At 36.3% G+C, this 22,729-nt stretch overlaps 1 protein-coding gene across 8 annotated transcripts in view; it reads right to left on the minus strand.

Moving 5' to 3' along the window:
- Positions 1-22,729, minus strand: part of SLC4A10 (solute carrier family 4 member 10) — a 238,689-nt gene that overhangs the window by 12,342 nt on the left and 203,618 nt on the right. For all 8 annotated transcript variants that reach the window (XM_036320544.1, XM_036320547.1, XM_036320542.1 and 5 more), the window contains 5 exons: positions 18,903-19,154; positions 17,982-18,050; positions 10,917-11,090; positions 9,837-9,959; positions 482-549 (listed from right to left, as the gene is read on the minus strand). In XM_036320544.1, the coding sequence (XP_036176437.1) occupies positions 482-549; positions 9,837-9,959; positions 10,917-11,090; positions 17,982-18,050; positions 18,903-19,154 (686 nt within the window). The remainder of the gene's footprint in view (positions 1-481; positions 550-9,836; positions 9,960-10,916; positions 11,091-17,981; positions 18,051-18,902; positions 19,155-22,729) is intronic.

Below are 22,729 nucleotides of genomic sequence, written 5' to 3' on the forward strand. Positions count from 1 at the left end.
AGAGAGTTACATAAATATTTCCTAAAATGACTGCTAAAATTTCCTTTTACTTAGGAAATAGATTACCTCTTTGGAAGTGCCTTTAGGGATAATCTCACAGAGTTCAAACATTTAGCTGTGATCAATTTAGTGAATACCTAGCTCATTTATCTCAGAATTGAATCTTGACTTGTCTTCAGATGCTACTTTCAGAGGATACGAAAGAGAGCTTTCATATCAATTATAAAATATGAGAAGAAAAGACTTCAAACAGTAGTTCCCTGCCCCCCTTCATTTTAAGCTACTTGGCCACAGTCACATAGCTATTAGTGACAAAACTTACTACTGGGACAGAGTAATCTAATTCCTAGCTTCAGTTCTTTCTACTCTAATGCAACTTCAGCAAACCTCTATAGGAATCCATGTAGTACAGAATTTTTAAGTAGAGCATATAATGAAATGTGCCATTTCTCCAACTGTCTGTTTTCACCTTCTATCTTACCTGTAATGCCCTTCCAATGGGAGTTGTACTGTACCCTCATCTTCCATAGCTAGCATACTTTGTTCTTCCTGGAAAGATAAATGTAAAATATAAAAAGTGAACCTGATGAGTCTCCCTTTTACATTGAAGAAGAAACACAGATTAATGTTTCACTATCTCATTAACCCCAGGACCTTCCACTCTGTTTGCACTCATTAATGCTAGCACAGGTCCTTTCAATGAAGAAAGCATCGGCTACCAAGAACACAAGTAATTAATGAGAGTCTCATATCACAAAGTAATTTCAATGCTAACAACAGTCTCTTTCATGTTAACTTCCAAGCAGATTTTTAAAAAAATCAATCTGCCCTAACTGGTTTGCTCTGTGGTTAGAGTGTTGGCCTGAGGACTGAAGGGTTATGGGTTCAATTCTGGTAAAGGGCATGTACCACAGTTGCAGGCTCAGGGAGTGTGCAGGAGGCAACCTATCAATGTGTCTCTCTCACATTGATGTTTCTCTCTCTATCTCTTCCCCTACGTCCTACATTCTCTAAAAATCAATGGGGGGAAAATCCTCCATTGAGTATTAACAAACAAACAAAACAACCTAAATTTTACAAGGACAAAAGTATGAGTAATATAGGGTGTCCCAAAAATTCACGCAAGATTTGCAATTCAATTCAATTGCAAATCTTGCGTGAATTTTGGGATACCCTATATAATCATTTTTATTGTTGTAAAGTTGAAATTATATTCCCAGAATGCTCTATTAGAAGGGAATGAGGGGTGTATTTAGAGCAGTGGTTCTCAAACTTTAGCTTACATTAGAGTAATGGAAAGGCCTTGTTACAAATACACATTGCTGGGCACCACTTTCAGATTCAATAGGTCTGAAGTAGGGCCCAAAAATTTATATCTCTAATGAGTTTCCAGGGGACACTGATTATGCTGTTCTGAGGACCACACTTTGAGAACCATTATTAGGAGATACTGGAGAGACTTGGAAAAAGATAGTAAAAGATATCTTCTTGTATGGACCAAAACACAGATGTGTTTTCCACTTAGGGATGCATCTTAGGCTTTTGCTTTATGCTTCAGGTTTCTTCTTATAATGACAATATCCCACTCTTCCCAAAGGGTGGAACTGCTTTATATAGTTATTTCTTCAGATATAACATTTTAAAACTATATATCTGGGATAAAGATAATCTTGTTACCATACAGAAATATCCTGCTTTAGTTTTCAATAATGTTATCATCAACTTCTTTCCATACAGCAAAAAAGAAATTTAGTTATCTGTAGATTATAGTTCCAGTTTAATGCATTTGTTTTCAAAGGGTCAATTAGCAATGCTCAAGTTCAGAGAACTATTTGGGGCCATTAAAAAATCTTAGAATTATTGTCTTAAAGTCCAAAAATGGAATTTTAAGTTGTATAAAGATGAAGAGCTAGGCAGCTACCTGACCAAATGGGAACTGAAAAGAGAAAATAGGAATAACCTGGAGGCTCATTGCCTTCCCTCTTTCAGTAGCTTAGCAGTAGCTTGGCTGATTTAAATTGGCTTCCAGAGAGGTATGACCTTTGGTTGACGTCATTATACTTGGCATGCAAAGCTGTTCTTGCAACTTCTGTATTGCTGACCTTGGCCCTCAACTTGCATGTTGCCTAGTCTGAAGACCGCTAGCCATATTTCTTGTTACTTAAAGACTTAAAGAAACAGTGTTTGCTAGAGTCACTTCAACTAACCCATGAAAATTAATATAATATAATATAATATAATATAATATAATATAATATAATATAATATAATATAATATAATAAATATAATGTAATATAATATAGGCATGTCTCATTTTTTTAAACATCTTTTTTAAAAATATATTTTATTGATTTTTTTACAGAGAGGAAGAGAGAGGGAGAGTTAGAAACATCAATCAGCTGTCTCCCACACACCCCCTACTGGGGATATGCCTGCAACCAAGGTACATGCCCTTGACTGAAATTGAACCCGGACCCTTCAGTCCCCAGGCTGATGCTCTATCCACTGAGCCAAACCAGTCAGGGCTAGGCATGTCTCATTTTAACTCTTATAGTAGTTGCTTCCACATCCAACCTGCAGACCAACGCAGGCTCCTCTGCTGGGACCTTGGCCATGTTGCGTACAGAATATCTATGCCCAGGCTTAGGCTGTGGAACAATGGAGAGGCCAGGGGAGTGCCTGAGTTCTGCTGTCTCTCTGCTTATCAGTGCCCCGCCCCCCAAGCCCTATGCTACATTTCTACTCTGTGATACCAATGGTATGTGTCTGTTACCCCTTTGCATTGCAGAAATCAACTCTATTCTCTTTTTCTGTTGTTCTTTAAGGAAAGATTTTCTTTAAGAACCATCATATGTTCTTTATTACTTGTGTATTATGCCTATTCCCCTTGGCATTTGGCAGTGCTATTAGAGTTAATTTATGGTAAATAGATAGTACCATTTGTTTTAAATTACACATTTAAGCATCTGAGCAGAGCAAATCTGTAGTCTAGGTTGAGGCATGTCTTGCAAATACGTTAGTCACTATACATGGAACATAATATACATGTCATGTTAATTTATGTGCACATCCTTGAGGCCAAGAACAGAGCATATGTATCCTTTCAGATAGATGTGGTTATTTCTTTTTCTATAGAAAAGGTTACCTAAATGAATAGGGATGAACATAAAGAGGAAACATTCAGTGATCCCAAATGCTATTTAAGTAAAACCAAGATACAAGCAAAATGCAATTATTTCCAAAATGCAATTATTATCCACAGAAAGGTAAGCTTGGTATATAGTATCTTTCTTGACCGACTCAGAATAAAATCTCAAAAAGCCAGGTAGAAAGGATTAATACAGGGGTCCTCAAACTTTTTAAACAGGGGGCCAGTTCACTGTCCCTCAGACCATTGGAGGGCCAGACTATAGTTTCAAAAAAACTATGAACAAATTCCTGTGCACACTGCACATATCTTATTTTGAAGTAAAAAAACAAAACGGGAACAAATACAATATTTGTATTTGCATGTGGTCCGCGGGCCGTAGTTTGAGGACCCCTGGATTAATAAATGAGTAAAGTTCAAAAAAGCTAAGAGAAGAACAGTGCCATCAATGTTTAGGTGACCTGGCAGCAGAAAACCAAGACTCAAGATTCAATCTAACGGAAAAAAAAAAAGGACCAAAGCTTTGGGAACAATTTTGTTTTTTCCTCAGATGATTTTCCACTTTTCTCTCAAATTGCTTTCAATAATTATTTTGCACTCTGTGGCTTGTTAGCATGTGTGGGCTTTATACTAGTCATAATTCTATCCAAACAAAAACTCGTCACCTCTAAAGATAGCATTCCAAGCCATGCTTATCTGAAGAGAACGTGGCAGAGCAGCCACTGCCTTTCGTGCCAGAAGGAGGCTGGGTGGGCCCAGTGCTCTGGATGGAGGGCCGGCTGCATCCCAGGCAGCATTGAGGAAGCCAAAAATTGAGACTTTCTGGGGAGGAGCAGTCAAATCAGGCACTAGCCTAGCCGTCACGACAATCGCGGCCTAGTTTATCTCAATCATACAGTAAAAGAAAGTGAGAGCATAAAGCTAAGTATCCACCACTTTTTAAGTCAGAAGTACCTTAAAATGAGTTCTATTCAGCACTTCATTCACACAGGGTCCATCAAAAATATGCTGAATCCTACCTACAGCATGGTGAAGATCTTAAAAGGATGATGATCAAAGTTCTACCCAAGAACATTTGAAGGGTTTTGCCAATTTGACTAGAGGAATATTCATACTATGATTTGAATACCATATCTTAATTAAGATAATCCAAAGCCTTCTTCAGATACCAGATAAGTCAGTGGTTCTCAACCTTGGCTGCACATTACAATCACCTGGGAATTTTTTAAAATCCTGATTTCTGGACCTCATCCTCCGGAAATTCTGTTTCTTTGTTACTAATGTTGTGGCCCCACCCCATAACAAAGAAACAGAATTTCTGGAGGATGAGGCCCAGAAATCAGGATTTTAAAAAGATTCCCAGGTGATTCTAATGTGCAGCCAAGGTTGAGAACCACTGAGATAAGTGAAGGACAGTTAATGCTATATCCAGTGAAAGGCAGGAGAATTGAGGCTTAAAAAAATCCATTCAAAAGCACCCAAACATTTACTGAGCATGTATTATGAGATATGTATAATCTAGCAGCTATTCATAAATCCATTTAACAAATATATATTAAGTATCATCTACATGACAGGTAGTCTCCTAGGTACTAGGGATACAGCAATGAAAAGGAAGATAAAAACCCTACTCTCAGAGGATGAGAAGCATCACCTTAAAAACTACAGGAACAGAGAAAGTGGTATCTGACCCCATCTTATCTGATCAGTTTGGTCATAGAAAGGAAGAATCTCTAGGTAGTAAAAAGGAAAAAACTCTAAGTAGGCCAAGGATAAAAGTTGTCTATAAATAAGATGTATTTGCATGACAATAAACAACTAGCCTGGCTGGAGCCAAAGGTCTGTGCTGAGTATTAGTGGAAAATAAACTTGGAGTTAAATTATGGGGTGTTTTGATAAATAGGATGCTATATATAAAATTATATCATGAATCTGAATTATATTTTGTGATAGCATAAAAAATACCACGTTACCTAACACATGCTCTACCTTAGTGAAATAGGTAGCATCTGTTACTATATCCATATCTCGGGTAAAGTCTGTATTTATATAGGAGCCCTCAATTGGCCCGAAGTGCAAACAACAGCAAAGAGCCAATGTTCACAAAATTCTTAGAGTATTACTAGTAGATAGAGAAATGCTCAGCAATTTTAGAATTCATAGATTTTTAAGAAATAGAGGGGTCTTCAAGTTTAACCCCTTCATTTTATCCAAGAGAAAAACAAGGAAAGCCAAAGAACATAAGAGTCTACCATTTCCTTCCTAAATTAGTGATAGAATAGATAATGCTGCAAAAGTTCCACATATATTACATATAATGTATTATATACACACATATATACAATACTTTTGATGCCATAAACTATTATATCCCTAAGAGGTATTTTTTAATACTCCCAATAGATAGAAGAGTCAACACATACACTACTCACTTTACTGATGAAAGCCAAAAAGAAGTAAAGGGGCAGAGAAGTAGTCCACACAGAACTCATATGAATAGGTGGAGGCAACATATGTCTTTCATCAGAATGTTTGATTGTGTCTAAATGACTTATCTAAATTATTATAAAATACAAAAATTCTGATAGAGTAACCTTGGATTTAGAAGAGTATATTCTGGAGATACAGTCTCTGTGATTTTTAGGAAGTCTTATCTCATGTTTTAGCATGAATCAGAAATACCTGGAGGTCTTGTTAACACAGAGTACTGGTCCTATCCCCAGAGTTTTGAATAGAAGATCTGAGTGTCCAATAATTTGTCTTTCTAACAAGTTGCAGGTGTCGGCTGATACAGCAGGGATCCTGGGACTACACTTTGAAAACCCTCTGCTTGAGGGAAAATCTGCTGGCCTCAGTCTAAGATTCAATTAGAAATAACATTTGTCTGTGTAATAATTAAGACATGTTTCCCAAATCCACATCCAATTCTGATCTTTCTTAGCAGTATAGACATGCTCTGTGATAGGTTTAATTGCTCTTGTTTTTAGATTGCTTTTATAACTTCTTGGCCTTGTTCATGGTCATGCTTCATATAGATCACAAGTCTCACTAGCCCCCTTTTTGCCTTTTTCTATAGCGTATATGTTAGAGTGAACCTACTACAAACCAAGAGGTGTCACTACCATGATCACTGCCCAGAGTTGAATTTCCAGGATTTATTGAACACTAACTGCCTTCTCCCCACACTCAGGAGCAAACATGCTGCTAGGGCTTTCTGCTTTTAACAGCAGCCCTTTTGTCAAATGGGTACCATGTCCTAGAGAATATTTAAGCAGCAAGGAAGGCTTGTTGGTACTCTGAGCACATTTGGACATCCAGAATTTGATTCTGCTGTCTTTCCTTTACACAGAGCAATGTGCAAAATGTCAGGGTTCCAATATTCATTTCTATCCTGATTATAATCCTTTCTTTCTAAAAACTGAAGCATATGCATATGCATATGCATGAAGTACATGAAAATTTGGAACAGAAGCTCTGCGACCTTGGACTGGCCTGTGTAGCTATTTATTCTGCTTAACTCATTATTGAATTTTAAGGTCAGACTAATGTTTTCTCAATGCCATAAGACCAGAAGTGGGCTACTGATAGGAAAACCCTGGTGTATAAAGGCATAAGCTTGTAACTACCATCAAAAGGACAATAGGTGAGAATACTCTAAATTCGAGTCTCAGGGAGTTGAGACATTTCTGCTCTTTATCACCTTCCCAGATCAAATCAAAGTGACTCAATTAGTTTGAGTAATTGCAGAAATGCAACCTTTCTAGAGATCTTGTCCATTTACCACCTCAGTGCACCACCTCCTGGGTAAGGGGGCCTGGGAGGACCACCACAGGAAGGAGTCACATCCTTCAGGAGAGTCCCCAGCCTCACGAGTGAAATCCCAGGAGCCAGGTGACCAAGTGAAAATTAACCAGAATTTCCTTTCTGGTATATTGCTTCTTACATCTTTTGATTTCCAAGTTAGAAAGTGAACATCTTTAAATTTCCTTTTCTTCCTCCAGTTGTCAGATGGAGAATTATCTTTTTTTTTTTTTTTTTTTTTGCACTGGTCATACCTATATTTTAATGTTTGATAATGGATTGTTTTTTCACTGTATTATTGGTGCTCTTGTTTCTTCCCATGTACTGAAGATCCCATGAAAGTATCATCATATTAATCTATCTGAAATTTTAAGTGTCGGTAAACCTGCCTGATTTAATGTATTGCAACTTTTTTCACATATGCATATCTGAAAGATACCCCTGTAAAATTGCCTCAATAGATCTCTAATGGATTTTGTATCCTTTTGGAAAACATGAGTTCTGTGAAATCTAGCAATATTTAATTACTTCTAAAATCATTATCATCATAATCAGAAAATAGTAAACACCCATTAGAGTACAGTGGGCCTATAATGGGAAAAAAGTTAGAAGTTCATTAAATAGTGTCTCTGCCTATCTGAGATTAATAAATTCCAAAATGGACACCTGGTACACATGCATATAAGTCCCATATATATGTGGCCATGGGAGTGGCTCTGTGCAATGGAAATGGCAGATTCTAATACATTTATGATTATGATCATATTTGTTCTCTCCTACTTGACAGACATATAAAGGAGAAATATTTTTAAAAAATTAATGATAAAAAAGTAAAGATAATATGTTATATAGAAATATCAGTTTTCATTTTACAAAGTTCTGGAAGGGCAAAAAATGTCCCATAGTATGGGTATGGCCTAAGGAGAATGCTGTGGAAGGGATGACTAGAAGGCTGGGACTGTTGCCACCTTTTTCTTACAGAAGTAATTAAGAGAATTGACATGAAGTCAAAGCAAAAAAAAAAAAAAGGTAAAATTACACTAGCTACTGCTTCAGTATACTTAATAATGTTTTCATTATCAGAAAGACTGAGTGGAAGCTTATAGGTTTTGAATTCAAAATTACTTTCTTTGGAATTTAAAGCTTCTTAGAAATTGCTTTCAATCTGAATAATTTTAATTACACCAAGTGTGAATAATTTAAGTCTTCAGAATTTCTTTATTCTGATGCCCATCTTATTTACATTTAATTTATACCAAATTTATGTCATACGTTTTGAAATAGTATCTGATGATGGGAGCAAGCCTTTACCTAAAGCCCAAAAATTAAATAGAGACTATCAAAATATCTTAGTTAAAATATTATTTTTAAAAATATCTCATACCTAAATAAGAATATATCAAACAGAAAAGTAAAGTAATGATACCTTTATAATATGAATTTTAAATAATATAATAGCTTAAATTTTGTATTATTATTATTACTAGAAGTATGAATCTCAGTATGCTTTCTACAATATTTGAGAAAACTGAAATATTCATACAGTGTTACAATACATCGTCATGATCACTTCCTAAATGTGGGAATCCACTGTCAATGATGGGACGCCATGGAATAGTGAAGAAATACCAGACAGTCACTAATTATGTAGCTATATTTGTAGAAACATCTGTGCAGAAATCTCATTAGACTTTGTGACCTATCAAGCTTCACCTAATGACTGAATAAAATCTAAGACCACTGAAAGGTTTTCAAACAGATTTCCCAAAGGCAAGAGGAATATATCCATGTTTTGAAAAAATATACTGTAGGTAAGAAAACGAATACACTTACTAACCACCTTGTAGAAGAAGGAAAAGTGGAAAGAATGCACAATTGTCATCAAATGTTTTCTTTTTTTAAAAAAAAAATATATTTTATTGATTTTTACAGAGAGGAAGGGAGAGGGATAGAGATTTAGAAACATCGATGGGAGAGAAACATCAATCAGCTGCCTCCTGCACACCTCCCACTGGGGATGTGCCTGCAACCAAGGTACATGCCCTTGACTGGAATCGAACCTGGGACCTTTCAGTCCACAGGCTGATGCTCTATCCACTGAGCCAAACCAGTTAGGGCTCAAATATTTTCTTTCATCTTCATTTCTATTCACATGGAAATTTTGCTCCTATCTTTTATAATTTATGGGTTCAATCATTCTGCTAAATTATGTAAGGGTCACTTTTTTAACTTATACTCCCAGACTTACACCTGAATTTTAAATACTCCATAATACTTAAATTGCTTTAATATATGAAACAGGATAGGATAAATCAGTAGTCTATAAAAGCAATTAAATCCAAAAAGTTTCTCAAACAATAATCTTAAATCATTTTTGAAAGCAAATCAGATCAACATATTTTCCTCTTAAGTTTTTCATCTATTTCAAGAATAAATCATTTTATCTTTGGATTAAAATTATCTTTTGATTAAAACTTTGTCCCTAGGAAAATACCCAAAGCAATAATTCTCCTTTTTGTTTCTCACTTATTCAACCAAAAAGCAATCATTGAATGACTATAATTTGGAAATAATTAAATATCTGTAAGTTTCTACCATCCACAGGGGAAGAATCAGAAAAATAAATTGTACAATTTTCATGATAATGAAGTACAAAGTATTATGTTTCACTAGGGATTGATTTCCTCATGTAAGATATGCCCACTCGCTCTCTCTGTGTTCAAATTCCAACTTTATGGTTTTAAACATTAATCTTCAAAACGTGTCCACCTGTGCTTGTTAATCAGTCATTGTCTAAAGAGAAACACAATAATTTAATTTTGCAAAGAGCTATTGTATACAAGTGTTCCTTTTACTTTATAAGATATTTATTTTGCTATGACTTACTTCTTTTTCGGCATCTTCTAGTTTCTTTTTCTTGCTCTCAGGCATTAAATCATCTAACCAGCTGAGTTCCCGTTTGGTAAACAAAAAGTCCATCAACTTTCTTACAAATACCAGAGCTAAGACCTGAAATAAATAATAAAATAGTGTAAAATATGGGAGAAATGGAAATGGGGTACGTAGATGTTTATTTTTAGAAACAAGTCAATTTCAACTAGGACTGAGATTAAAAATGAAATTTGAAAATATATGTATATAACAGCTATTGTCTGTACTTTTGCTTCTTTTATTTCCCTTTCTTACCTGATCCTCTGAATAATGGCTATGGTGTTACTTACCCATTATAGAAGTCATTCAAAGAAGCTACTTTAAAAACTATAAAACATATTCCACTGTTTTCTTAAATACATATAGTTAATAGTTTGCTTTATTTTAAATGAACATTAAACTATCCTTATCTGTACTGAAAATATTTTAATTATTTTTAGCTATTCAAATTCACTATATTTTTGAAGCATTTAAAACTTTGCCTGAAATAGTTAATGAAATTTCATTTTTAAAATCCCCCAACTTTTCAGATTTGCTAGTATAGTTTTAAAGTTAAATTTTGGAAGTTTACATTTTCCCACCAACTTCAATTAATTCAAACAACGATTAGTATTCATAATGATAGAGACAAAACTAATATGAGTCACTGATATTCATATATAATCTCAAACCCAATCTTAGTCACTAAGATTTTTTTTTAAATATATTTTATTGATTTCTTACAGAGAGGAAGGGAGAGGGATAGAGAGTTAGAAACATCGATGAGAGAGAAACATCAATCAGCTACCTCCTGCACACTCCCTACTGGGTATGTGCCTGCAACCAAGGTACATGCCCTTGACCGGAATCGAACCTGGGACCTTTGAGTCCGCAGGCTGACACTCTATCCATTGAGCCAAACCGGTTAGGGCCTAAGATTTTGTGGTTAAAGTTTATACCGGGATTACCAGTAACTGTTCAGAATGACTCTATTGCTTCAATTCCAATAAGAGCAGAAAAATCACAAATAAAGAAAAAAAGTTAGAAGTTCCATACCATCATTGGAAAGACAATAGCAGCTCTTGAAACTTTTATTATCCACAAAAGGACAAGGCAACTCATCTGAATAACTGTGAAGAGATGGACTTTTCGAAGTGGAACATGCCTTAGATATATAAAATCTGGTTGATGTTTTGCAGGCATCCAGAAGAGCTTTATTCTATCAAAGAACTAAAAGATAAACAGACTAAATTGATTTTTACAAACAACAATAAAAGTAGAACAAGTAAACATTTAATGTGGTCCAATATATTGTACATCTGGATCACTGTTAAGCTGAAATTTGGGCATCTGGATAGTAGTATTGTTATGCATACATTTTGAAATACTATGATATCAATTTTATAATATCCCACATTTTCTTGAAAATATGGACCCAGGTTGTAATTTAGAAGAGTTTAATAATATTAAAGACCACGCTAAATGTTGTTACCAGGGAGAGCATAGCTTTGAGAGACAAAACACCATCATCAACCTCTTTTTCATCGTCACATCACAATCTCTTCTTTTATTTGCCCCTGAAGCACCAGGGCTTCCTGGACTCCCATTCTGTCCTTTTCTCTCCTACAATAGTCTATGTCTTCAACTAAACATACTTCAGCTCTCTGTCTCGGGAACTCTCTGCCCATCTCCAGCTGCTGAGTCAGATGTTTTGACCTCTCATTTTGACTCTGCTGTTCTGACTTTGTTGCTTTGATCTCCACAAGGTTTAAGTACTGTTTTTACAAACACAAATACCTTATCCATAAATATTTAACCTAAATTAATTACAGTTAATAAATTCTTTCCAGAGCAAATTTTGTTAACTCAATTTAATTTCTTAATCAATTTCCTACACTCCACTGTCAAACCATTTATAGATTTTATTGTATTTTATAAAAATTATTTTTATCTAGATAAATGTTATTTCTGTTTAAATTTTACATTAAAGACAGCACAACTATTTTTTAATTATGTAATGTTGTTACAGCTTTGACTTGGAGGCCATTTTTATCTACAAAAGCTAATTTTCTCAATTAAAATTCTATATATTAAATTTTCAGAAGAACCTTAAATCTTCAATCACATTTTATTTAATGACAATACTGCATATTACTTTATTTTATGTGTATCATTTTGTTTAATATTTCTCAGGCCAAACTTTGTAGCTTTGAATGTTTCCAACAGGAAGCAATTATTTAGAGTATGGTTTTAATCACAGTCCTATTTCATGCCATTTCTACAGTAATATCTGTTATACATTTTCAAAAGAGTACTATTAGGTTTTATTTCTTAGCTAATTTATAAGAAAACTGTAAGTAATTTTCATCACATATTCCAAAATTACTCTAATAAGGAACAAATGTCCATTGAGTCAAGTGTTAGGATCAAAACATCCTATTTTACCAAAATCTGTTTGCATATGTAATAGGAATCCCAAACTCAACAGAAACCCATCTTTCCTCTGTGTTCCCCTTCTTATGCTATGGCATGATCTCTTCTTGGTCATCTAAACCAGAATCACATGTAGGTTAGTTCATCCACAGTTCATGTATTTATTCATATCCATTAATACCCTCAAAAAGCATTTATTGAAAACCTTCTATGCAGAGTACTAAGCACTGAATTTCTTTCCTGGCCCATCTCTCTCCATACTGTCCACAAATATATCATTAGGTCTTTATTTCTACATCCTCAATATCTCTTAAAATTACATGCCATTAAGCAAGCAAATAAAACTTGGTACATGATGGGAGTGGGAATAGGGAAGAAGCAAATTAAAATCATCTGGCTTATAACTGAATGTTTCGGTTTCTATAGCACTCATTTTTCTCAGCCACCATTTCTCCTTTGTGAAGTTATGCTATTGCATAAGTGTACTTCAGTGTGTGGGTGCTTCAATTGTTATTGTTTAAATGGCACATTTGCTTTACTTTGGACTCCTGAAGTGTTGGAATGAATATAGATGTGGTGATATAGCTGAGTACAGAAACAACATTCCGAGAACACTGTGATCTTTTTTTTTCTGCCACATTGCACAGTGAGAAGTCTAGATAATAATCTTCTTAATAATGCTAAACAATCATGTACAACACAGGGTCCTACTACATATAGAGGAATCCATGAACATGCTCCTTGTATTGTTGGTATTCAGCACATGTTTATTACCACTTACATCATGATAAGCATAAATGTAATCTGAGTTTTGCATTTAGCATTTATCTTGACATAATATCAATTCCTACTTCAGAACCGAGTTAGCCACAAAATTCCAAATATGGATTTCGACTCCCTGAGCTTCAGGCTCACTTAAATTTTCACTAGCACTCTTTCTCAATGTGAGATCTTACTTGCTGTTTCATTTGTGCTATTTCATACTCATATTTTTATCTTGCGCCTTTGATAATATTTTCTTCAATTTTCATATGAAAGATGAACACTGCAAATAATTGCAAGAATTGTTTAGTTTTAAATCATGAATATAAAATCACGTGAGTGGCGTTAGTGGGGGGAAATCTGTTGAAACCTAACAAAATTATTTTACTTTGTTTCTTAAACTTTTACTGCTATATTTTTGTGAGCCTGAGGCCTAATAATAAATACTTTGCAATCACAGATGAAATTAGTACTCGTGGAACTTTTGCCAAAGGCAAAAAAAAAAAAAACAAAAAAACAACAAAACAAATAAATAAAACCTCTTTAGTACTCTTCCCTCTCTGCCTCACCAAATCAATTATTTCACAATACACTTTCATCTATGATATTATAAATGAGAAAATTAAAACTAATTTGAGCAAAATTTAAATGCATAACACTTCTGCACCATCTCCCTCTCCCAAGTTAATGTAACCCACTGTCGGGATGAACAGGCTCATCCTCTTCACTTTGGGTGTTTGATGACCTTACAAGACTTCATATTGAAGTTTTGCCTCAGTTCTAACATCCAGCACTGCCCTAAGGCCTACGTGGTTTTCCTGCTCCCAAAGTCAGAGCTAGCTAGCTGTTCATTCAGGAAAAGAGTTCCCGTGCTGTCTGTTCTTCAGTGTCTAGAGTTTGGCTAAGATACTCCATGGTATTGTTGCCTTGAATCCATTTTATTCAGCCTAGTGGCCTGCAGTGACCCTTAACTACACTAGTCCCTCATGCAATTACATTCCCTAGGTAGACGCCCACAGAGTCACAAGTAAACAAAAGGTCCTGATATGACTTCCCCAACAGCCGTTGTGATCAACAATCTCCCCTGCCTCCCAATGCCTTTCCCTTATGTGCCCCTTAGATTCCCAGGGACTTAAACCCTGCTGTCTTAATTTGAATTAGCCCAGGAACCCCCAAGTACTCTACCCACAGACCCTAACAAAAGCATGTGCCCAGATTTTGTCTCCACCTATCTGTCTTTATTTTGCCTTGACCTTCTACTCTGGCCCAAGGCCAGGTATTTTCTCCAGGACCTGTGAGTAATAAACTTCTCTTTTTCAATTTCTCTTATGGTCTATTATTGAACCGAAGCTCACCATCCCACACCCTGTGCTCCATACTTAAGTGTTAATTTGATAAATACATAACATTCTGTCAGGTAACTTTTCTTTTATGTCTTGAACAGCCATGAATCAAGCTGTGTCAAAGAAAAAGCAACAAGTTATATTTTCCTTTTAGTCAACAAAAATAAACTATACTTTACAATAAATAACCCTCAAAATTAGTCTCTTTTTCAAGAAAATGTGTTTTAGATCAATCAGTAATTTAGGACAACCAATACTCCTTTAAACAATTAATAATGTTAAGTTAGCAAACAAGAGTATTCAAAGGCAAATTTATATAGAAATCTATATTAGTTTCCTAGTGCTACTGTAACAAATTACCACAACTCAGTGACTTAAAGAAATACAAATTTATTATCCCACTAGAGGCCCAGTGCATGAAATCTGTGCATGGGTAGGGTCCCTAGGCCTGGCTGGTGATCAGGGCCTATTGGGGCCTTCTGGTTGCCAGCCAGGGCCTTCCTTCATTCCGTGCCACCCCCTGGTGATCAGCACATGTCATGGCGAGTGATCAAACTCTTGGTCTCCCGGTCGAATTACCCAAGGGGACACTTTGCATATTAGCCTTTTTTAAATATATCTATATAGATTGTTGTGGAGGCCAAAATCAAAGTGCTGGCTACAAAAGCTCCCTATGAAGGCCATGAGGAAGAAACCCTCCTTGTCTCTTTCAGCTTCTGGTGGTTCCTGATGTTCCTTGGCTATGGCAGCAAAACTCTAATCTCTGCCTCTGTCTTCATGTGGCCTTATTCCTCGTGTCCCTCTGTGTCTCTCTTCTTGTTATAAAGAACCTAGTGATTGGATTTAGAGTTCACCCTAAATTCAAGATGAACTCATCTTGAGATCTATAACTAATTATATCTGCAAAGAGTCTACTTCCAAACAAGGTCACATTCTGAGATTCCAGGTGGAAAAAAATTCTGGGGGGACACTATTCAACCCACTACAATAACGTAAGCAGGAACAATTTGCCAACAGCCTCTATAAATATTTAGAAAAAAATTGTGTGCTTTTAACATGAATCCATAAATTCTTTAGTACTTTTTTCTCTTTAAGAGATAAAGTCTAGCCCTAGCCAGTTTGGCTCAATGGATAGAGTGTCAGCTTGTGGACCAAAGGGTCCTGGGTTCGATTCTGGTCAAGAGCGAGCACCTCAGTTGCAGGCTCCTCCCTGGCCTGGGCCCTGATGGAGGCTCTCTCAGTTTTTCCCTCTCTCTTCCACTCTCTCTAAAAATCAATGGAAAAATATCCTCGGGTGAAGATTAAAAAATAAACAAATAAACAAAAAACAAAATAAAGAGATGAAGTCTAATTTCTTTTCCCTTATGTACAAGCTGGCTATAGTGATTTACTTTTAACAAATAGTAAAAAGTGGAAGTGACCAAGGGCAACTTTGGAGACTAAGTCAAAAGGCACTTTTGCTCATTCTTTCATTCTCACTCCAATAGAAGTTAACTTCCATGTCATGAGGACACTAGAGTAACCTATGGAGAGGCCCATGTGGCAAAACAGAGGCTGCCTCTCAATAGCCAGGCAGGAACTGATGCCTCTTGCCCACAGCTGTGTGATAAGCCATTTTAGACATGATCCTCAAGCCCTATTCATCCTTCAAATGGCTGTAGCCTTTGTCCATGTCCCGACAACAACCACCTGCGACATCTTGAGCCAAAACCACTTGGCTAATCTGTTCCTAAATTCATGACTCACAGAGACTGTGAGATAATAAATGTTTGTTATTGTTACGTATTCTATTGTTATGCAGCAATAGGAAACTAACCCAGCTATATTTATCTATCTAATACTTCCTTAAACAATTAATAAGCCTTTCCTTATACTTTGAAACTGGCTTACTTTATAACTTTATTTTTAGTTTAATATTTCTATAAATATAATAATAATAAAAAACAAACATAAAAGACAAAAATCACATGGGATTTTTTGTTACTCCTCATCTGAGGATATTTTTCAATTTATTTATTTTTAGAGAGAGAGAATGGAAGGAAGGGGGAGAGACAGAGAGAGAAACATCAATGTGAGACAGACACATTGATTGGTTGCCTCCTGCACACATCCCAACCAGGGCCAGGGATCTAGCCTATAATCGAGGTACATGCTCTTGACTGGAATCGAACCTGGAACCCTTCAGTCTGCGGGTGGATGCTCTATCCACTAAGTTAAACTGGCTAGGGCAATAAATTATTTTTATTTCTCTGTCTTCCTTTTTAATATGACCAGTATCATAGCTTTATAAACCAACTAGAGGCCTGGTGTATGAAATTCGTGCATGGGGGGTGGGGGGTGGTGTCCCTCAGCCCAGCCTGCACACTCTCCAATCTGGGACTCCTCTGACATCCTTCTCACAATCTGGGACTGCTGGCTCCCAACCACTCACCTGCCTGCCTGCCTGATTTCCCCTAACTGCTTCTGTCTGCCAGCCAGATCACCCCCTAACTACTCCCCTGCCAGTCTGATCAATGCCTAACTGCTTCCCTGCTGGCCCGATTGCCCCCAACTGCCCTCCCCTGCTGACCTGGTAACCCCTAACTTTCCTCCCCTGCCAGCCTGGTCCCCCCCAACTGCCCTCCCCTGCCAGCCCAGTCACCTCTAACTTCCCTCCCCTGCCAGCCCAGTTGCCCCCAACTGCCCTCCCCTGATGGCCTGGTCCCCCCCAACTGCCCTCCCCGATGGCCTGGTCCCCCCCAACTGCCCTCCCCTGCCAACCCGGTCACCCCTAACTGCTCTCCCCTGCTGGCCTGGTCGCACCTAACTGCCCTCCCCTGCTGGCCATCTTGTGGCTGTGGGCACCGCCATCCTTGAAGTTGTGGCAGTCAATTAGGATATTCCCTCCTTTTTGGCTGTGGGCACTGCCATCTTTGAGGGCAGGGCAGTCAATTAGCATATTCCCTCCTTATTGGCTGTGGGTGCCACCATCTTTGTGACAGCATGAGGGTCAATTAGCATATTCCCTCTTTATTAGATAGGTTAGTTGATACAATTTATTTTCCTACTTTTTCACTTTGCATTGTATCATAAGCATTTCTACCATGTTACTTTTATTATCATCATAATTACCACTTTTTAATGAATATACCATAGATTATATAATTATTTACTAATGTTGGATAATGGGATTGTTTCTAATAACTTGAAAGTGTGTGTAACAATTAATATTTTTGTGCATAGAATTTTTTTCTAGTCTCATGTATATATATCCATAATCATGAAGACAGTATCAAAGATTAAAAGTATTTGTATATATTTTGAAATGTACTATGATTAGTCATCTAAAAGGGCAGTGAATTCTAAACATTTCAATTTTAATATACTTATGGTAAACAAAAGTACCATAGGATTATGAACCTAAGATGCTGATGAGGATCTTCTTTAACTTTGGGAAATCTGACTAGTTTTTTTAAAAAAATTAATTGTAGTCTAAAACCTGTTCCTAAGATGATGTCATTTTCTTAACTATCACCTGACTTAGCATCAACAGACCTTACAGAAAGTCATCATAGATGTGCCTGTATTACTGTAAATAATTTACCTGAATTCCCTTTAGAGATGAAGCACCCATATAAAGAAACACTCCATATAGCACTGGCATGGGGATAAACTGTGAAAGAACAATTGGAGAAAAGACACAATTTATTTTCAACTTATTTGGATTAAAGGCAAAGAATAGAGCTAATACTTAGATATTCCTTCTACATTATACCAGATGTTTCCAAAATTGTGGATTGTTCAACTTTTCTCTTTCTTTAAATACTCAGCATCATTCTATCTCTATAGTATTTATATGAAATACACATCAATTCTTGCAAATATACTTATGAAATTATTAAATACAAGTAAATTTATGTAAATAATTAAATATTTCAACTAGAATTTATAAATTATAGACAACTGAGATGAGTTACAATAAAATAAAAATAACACATTTTAGAAATATCTACCAGAATTATGACATAATAATTACTCTTTAATGCTCTCATATTATTATTTTTATGGAACATATACAACTGCACATGTGGCTATGACCGTAACATTGCTTACTTCTATACCTTTATCTTATACTAGGTAATGTTAATTGCAAATATAGCTTTCCATTGACAAAAAAATAAAAGCTTTATTTTGTGTAGGCCTGTAGTGAATTCAGGTCACAAGTCAATCAGAAATAATGAGGGACTCTTTCCCACAACTTTGTCACATTCTCAAAATTATGGTAATAATTTACACATCAAATTTTACTTTGCCAGACTAAATTTTTATTTAAGTATTTTAAAATACAGCACACAATTTTCCTCATTAAGTTAAAAAGTTACATAAACATGGTAAAGAAATTCATCACTTTCATCATGTGCCATAAAATATTTGCAAATTGATGGTTTAGATTCAAATGAAATCTCTTAAACAATAATAAGTATGTTCTGCCTTCTCTTAAATTCATAAGAGCAGATTTTATTACCTTCAGAATACTGGTCATAAAGACTGATGAACCCATAAGAACAAAAATCATAAGCCCAGTAACTCTCTGCTCCCGAATGCCAAGAAATTTGGGTTGTTCTCCTGGAGCTGAACATTCTGATTCCAGTTTTAGGCTGTTGACATGAGTGATGGAGAGGACAGTGGCAGCCACAAACCATGGCAGGCCCATGATGGAGCACACACCAAGCATGACAGCCACCATTAATAGGTCCAGATGGTATCCACAGCCTTTCTGTTTAAAAAAAGAGAGAGAGAGAGAGGATATTCATAGGACCTGAACTTAGTATAGTGACAAATAACACGACTACCATGGAACAGTAAGAATAGAAAGAAGATGCTGTCTTGAATCTTATACAACTGATTCTAAAATGCAAAATCAAGATAAAAAAGTAACAGTGTCATAATATGTAATTCACTTAAAGAAATGTTGCAGATATTCCTACTGCAATTATGATTATAGTGTCTTCTACATACTTTGATAGGTTCAATGTATTTCTAGGTTAATGTCACATTAGTTTCTATTCTATTTCTATTGGGTAAGTAAAGTCATTATCAAATACAGTCACTTCCATAGTTTCCTTAAATGGGCAAGTTCATTTTCAATTAGTATTATTCACAATTCATCATTATTTAATCACACATAAAAATATTAAGTACCAACTTTCTATCACGTAGTAGGCTGAGAAAACAAAGTAGGGACTGTGACAACAACAGAGCTAAGAATGACCTAATTGTGACTAGAAGACAACTTCCTGACAATATCCAAGTATCCTCTCATATGAGATCGCCTAAAGATAAATTATCACATGATCTCACTGATATATGGAATCTAATGAACAAAATAAACTGGTGAACAGAACAGATCTAGAGACATAGAATCATGGAACAGACTGGAATCTCAGAAGGAAGGCAGGGGGTGGGTGGGAAGAGATGAACCAAAGAAATTGTATGCATATATGAATAACCCATGGACACAGAATAGGGTGGTGGAGGCCTGGGGCAGGGGATGGGAGAAGGCTAGAAGGGGTCAATGGGCGGAAAAGTGGGATATATATAATACTTTCAACAATAAAGTTTTCTTTAAGATAAATTATTCTAAAATACTCTGTTTCCAATTGCCATCTTTTGTTTCAATGGGTGACTTTCCCTAGGAAAAATAATATCATGTAACCTAAGATTCCTTATACAAATATATATGTACATATATATGTGTGTATACACACACACACACACACACACACACACACACACACACACAATCAGTTCCATTTGTTTTAGTTTCAGCAACTTAAAATCATAGTTTTTGTGTTTTCTCTCTCTTCTGTGATCCTATTCCACTATCACTGATCTCCAGGTATTGCAAACTTAAGTGCTTTCTGGACCAATCAGGAAATGTGAAAAAGGAAAAGAAAATGCAAGGGGCATGTGAAACGTGGGGGAATTGATGCCTGCTCTGTAAAGAAATTGAAAATGGGGAAGAGCCGAGTTAACCTCTCCCTCTCCCTTGGGAAGGTGACAGGGCAAAGTCTCAGAAGTAGCAAGGGCTTGGCCTAGTTCACATTCCAGCTCTTAATGAGAGGTAGTGTAATAAAGTGGTTAAGAGTTTAGTTTCTGGAGACTAGTGGCCTGGAATCAAATGCTGGCCAGCCAATGACCTTGAGCCTCTGTTTCCCTATCTGAAAAATGGTGATGATGATACAGGAGCCACCTAATTGAGTTGTTGTGAGAAGTATATCACTTAATTTTGCAAATCATTTAGAACCATAATGGGTATATAGTGCACACCTATCAAATGTTAGAGACTATTACATTCTAGCAGTTGAACAATAAATTTCTCTTTTGAACTCATTTGTTTTAAGGCTCCTCAATAAAAGTATGTTTCTTAAGGGCAGGTAACTTATCATATAATTTCTCAGTGTTTCCTATGGTTTTTAGCACAGTCATTGGCATACAATAAGCAATCAATAAGTTGATTTTTTAAAAAGTAAATATGCATCATTGAAACATCTTTTGGAATCCAGTTTAATATGTATAATTTTAAATATAGCTGTTAAATTTGTTGTCATGAGTGAGAGCAGACATTACCAATTCTTCTAGAAGAATAATTTTGGCTTCTTTTTTTTACAGGCAGTTTTACCAAACTGTAAGCAATTTATAGTTAATATGAAAGCTCATATAGCCTGGAGTGAAACATATGAATTATTTGTTGCATATTTGTCATGGTAGTATTTCCTTTTTGCTCTTTTGCTTTGTTAATTGTTTTATTAAGAAAAACACCTTTTAAGTCCATTGTACTTCCTTTCTTCCTATCACTGCCAAATTATAAAAGTGCAGGGTGACAAGGAGGCAGTGGGAGCCATCCACACAAAGACCTCCTCCTTGTCCACTGTCAGTGGTACTCTTCCTTCGTCAGCTGAGCTGGGGCAATGCTCCAGTTCGCCACAATGCCTAAGCCCAGTTTCCCTTGTGAAGAAGTTGCTAGAAACTTTTCTTGGCAAGTAATGCAGGAAAGATCTTCATTACTAGGATCTCAAGAGTGGGCAGAGAAACACCCTGATATCCACTTAAACAAAAAGGCATGGGAAGGAATAAGCTTCACCAGGGCCATAGTTTGTTCCTTGGATCCTTCTGCAGAACATTTTGGAAGATGTAGATGCATGGACTAAAACTCAAATTTGGGTCCCTTAAAAGGACAATATCTTAGCCAGTTAGAGAACTGCTTTGTCCTAGGGACTCAGGAGTGAGAAGGAGCAAGAATAGTGAAGGACTTGCTCAAGCCCCAGCCTCTGGGGGAGTACAGTGTGAATGACACCCCCTGGGGCTGTGCAGAGCTGTAGTACTGCTGAGAGAGAATAGAGCATGGAAGTGGATAAACATCAGAGAGCAGTGGACATGGGGCCTTGAGCCTGTACACCCTGGATTTTCCCAGGACCCATGTTGACTATGGCTTAATAATATGAGGAAGGACTTCTTCATGATAGTGATTTCCTATACCTCTTACAAAGTGTTTTTAAAATAATGTAAATAGTAAGATTCTCACTTGCAGGAAGCAGAAAAAAATAATGCTCTTAGAGGAAATAATTTATTTTTAAATTTAAAAAGCTAGCTTTGTAAAGTGCAAGTATATAATAAAAACAAAAATACAGCTCTCCCTGGTAATGCTGTACAACAATGGCAGCATCTTAATGTGAATGGAAAAAATAAAGCAGTTCTGGGACTTTCACTCATTAAACGTCATTCTTCTCCTTCTCTTTCATTTAACATGTCTTTAAAAACATGGTCTTTGTAACCAAATTATTAGCTGATAGGCATGCCAGCCAAAGGAAAGTATCCCTTTGTCAGAGAGGAAACTGCACCTTCGAACATATTTCTGTAGAATTTTTTTCTGAAATAAAGACAGAACCAGAGCTTTTATTCTCACATTCATCCATGAATCATGGGAAATGGACATATGGAAGGAAAAGGGGCATAGCAACAGGTGATGCTACAGCAGACCCCACTAAAACCAACATGCAGCAAGACAAGAGGCCAGCCAAGAGGACCATCTGATACCCAGATGCCACTGCTGAAAAAATTCATTTCAAAGCTTGGCAGCAATTTCCTGCAGCTGTCAAGTTAACCACATAAAAGACTATAGATTGACATGAAGAACCAGGCTGACAAAGAGGGCAAAAAAGAACATATCAAATGCCATAATCATCAAGAGAATGTGGTGCCAAATGAATGCTGCAAATGCATTCATTTACTCAAGTGATCTGGGATTGTATTGCTGTTTATTAAAAATGATGTCAAAAGAAGCCTGAACTC

This window comes from Myotis myotis, unplaced genomic scaffold (genome assembly GCF_014108235.1).
Source record: "Myotis myotis isolate mMyoMyo1 unplaced genomic scaffold, mMyoMyo1.p scaffold_m19_p_8, whole genome shotgun sequence".
Lineage (NCBI taxonomy): Eukaryota > Metazoa > Chordata > Mammalia > Chiroptera > Vespertilionidae > Myotis > Myotis myotis.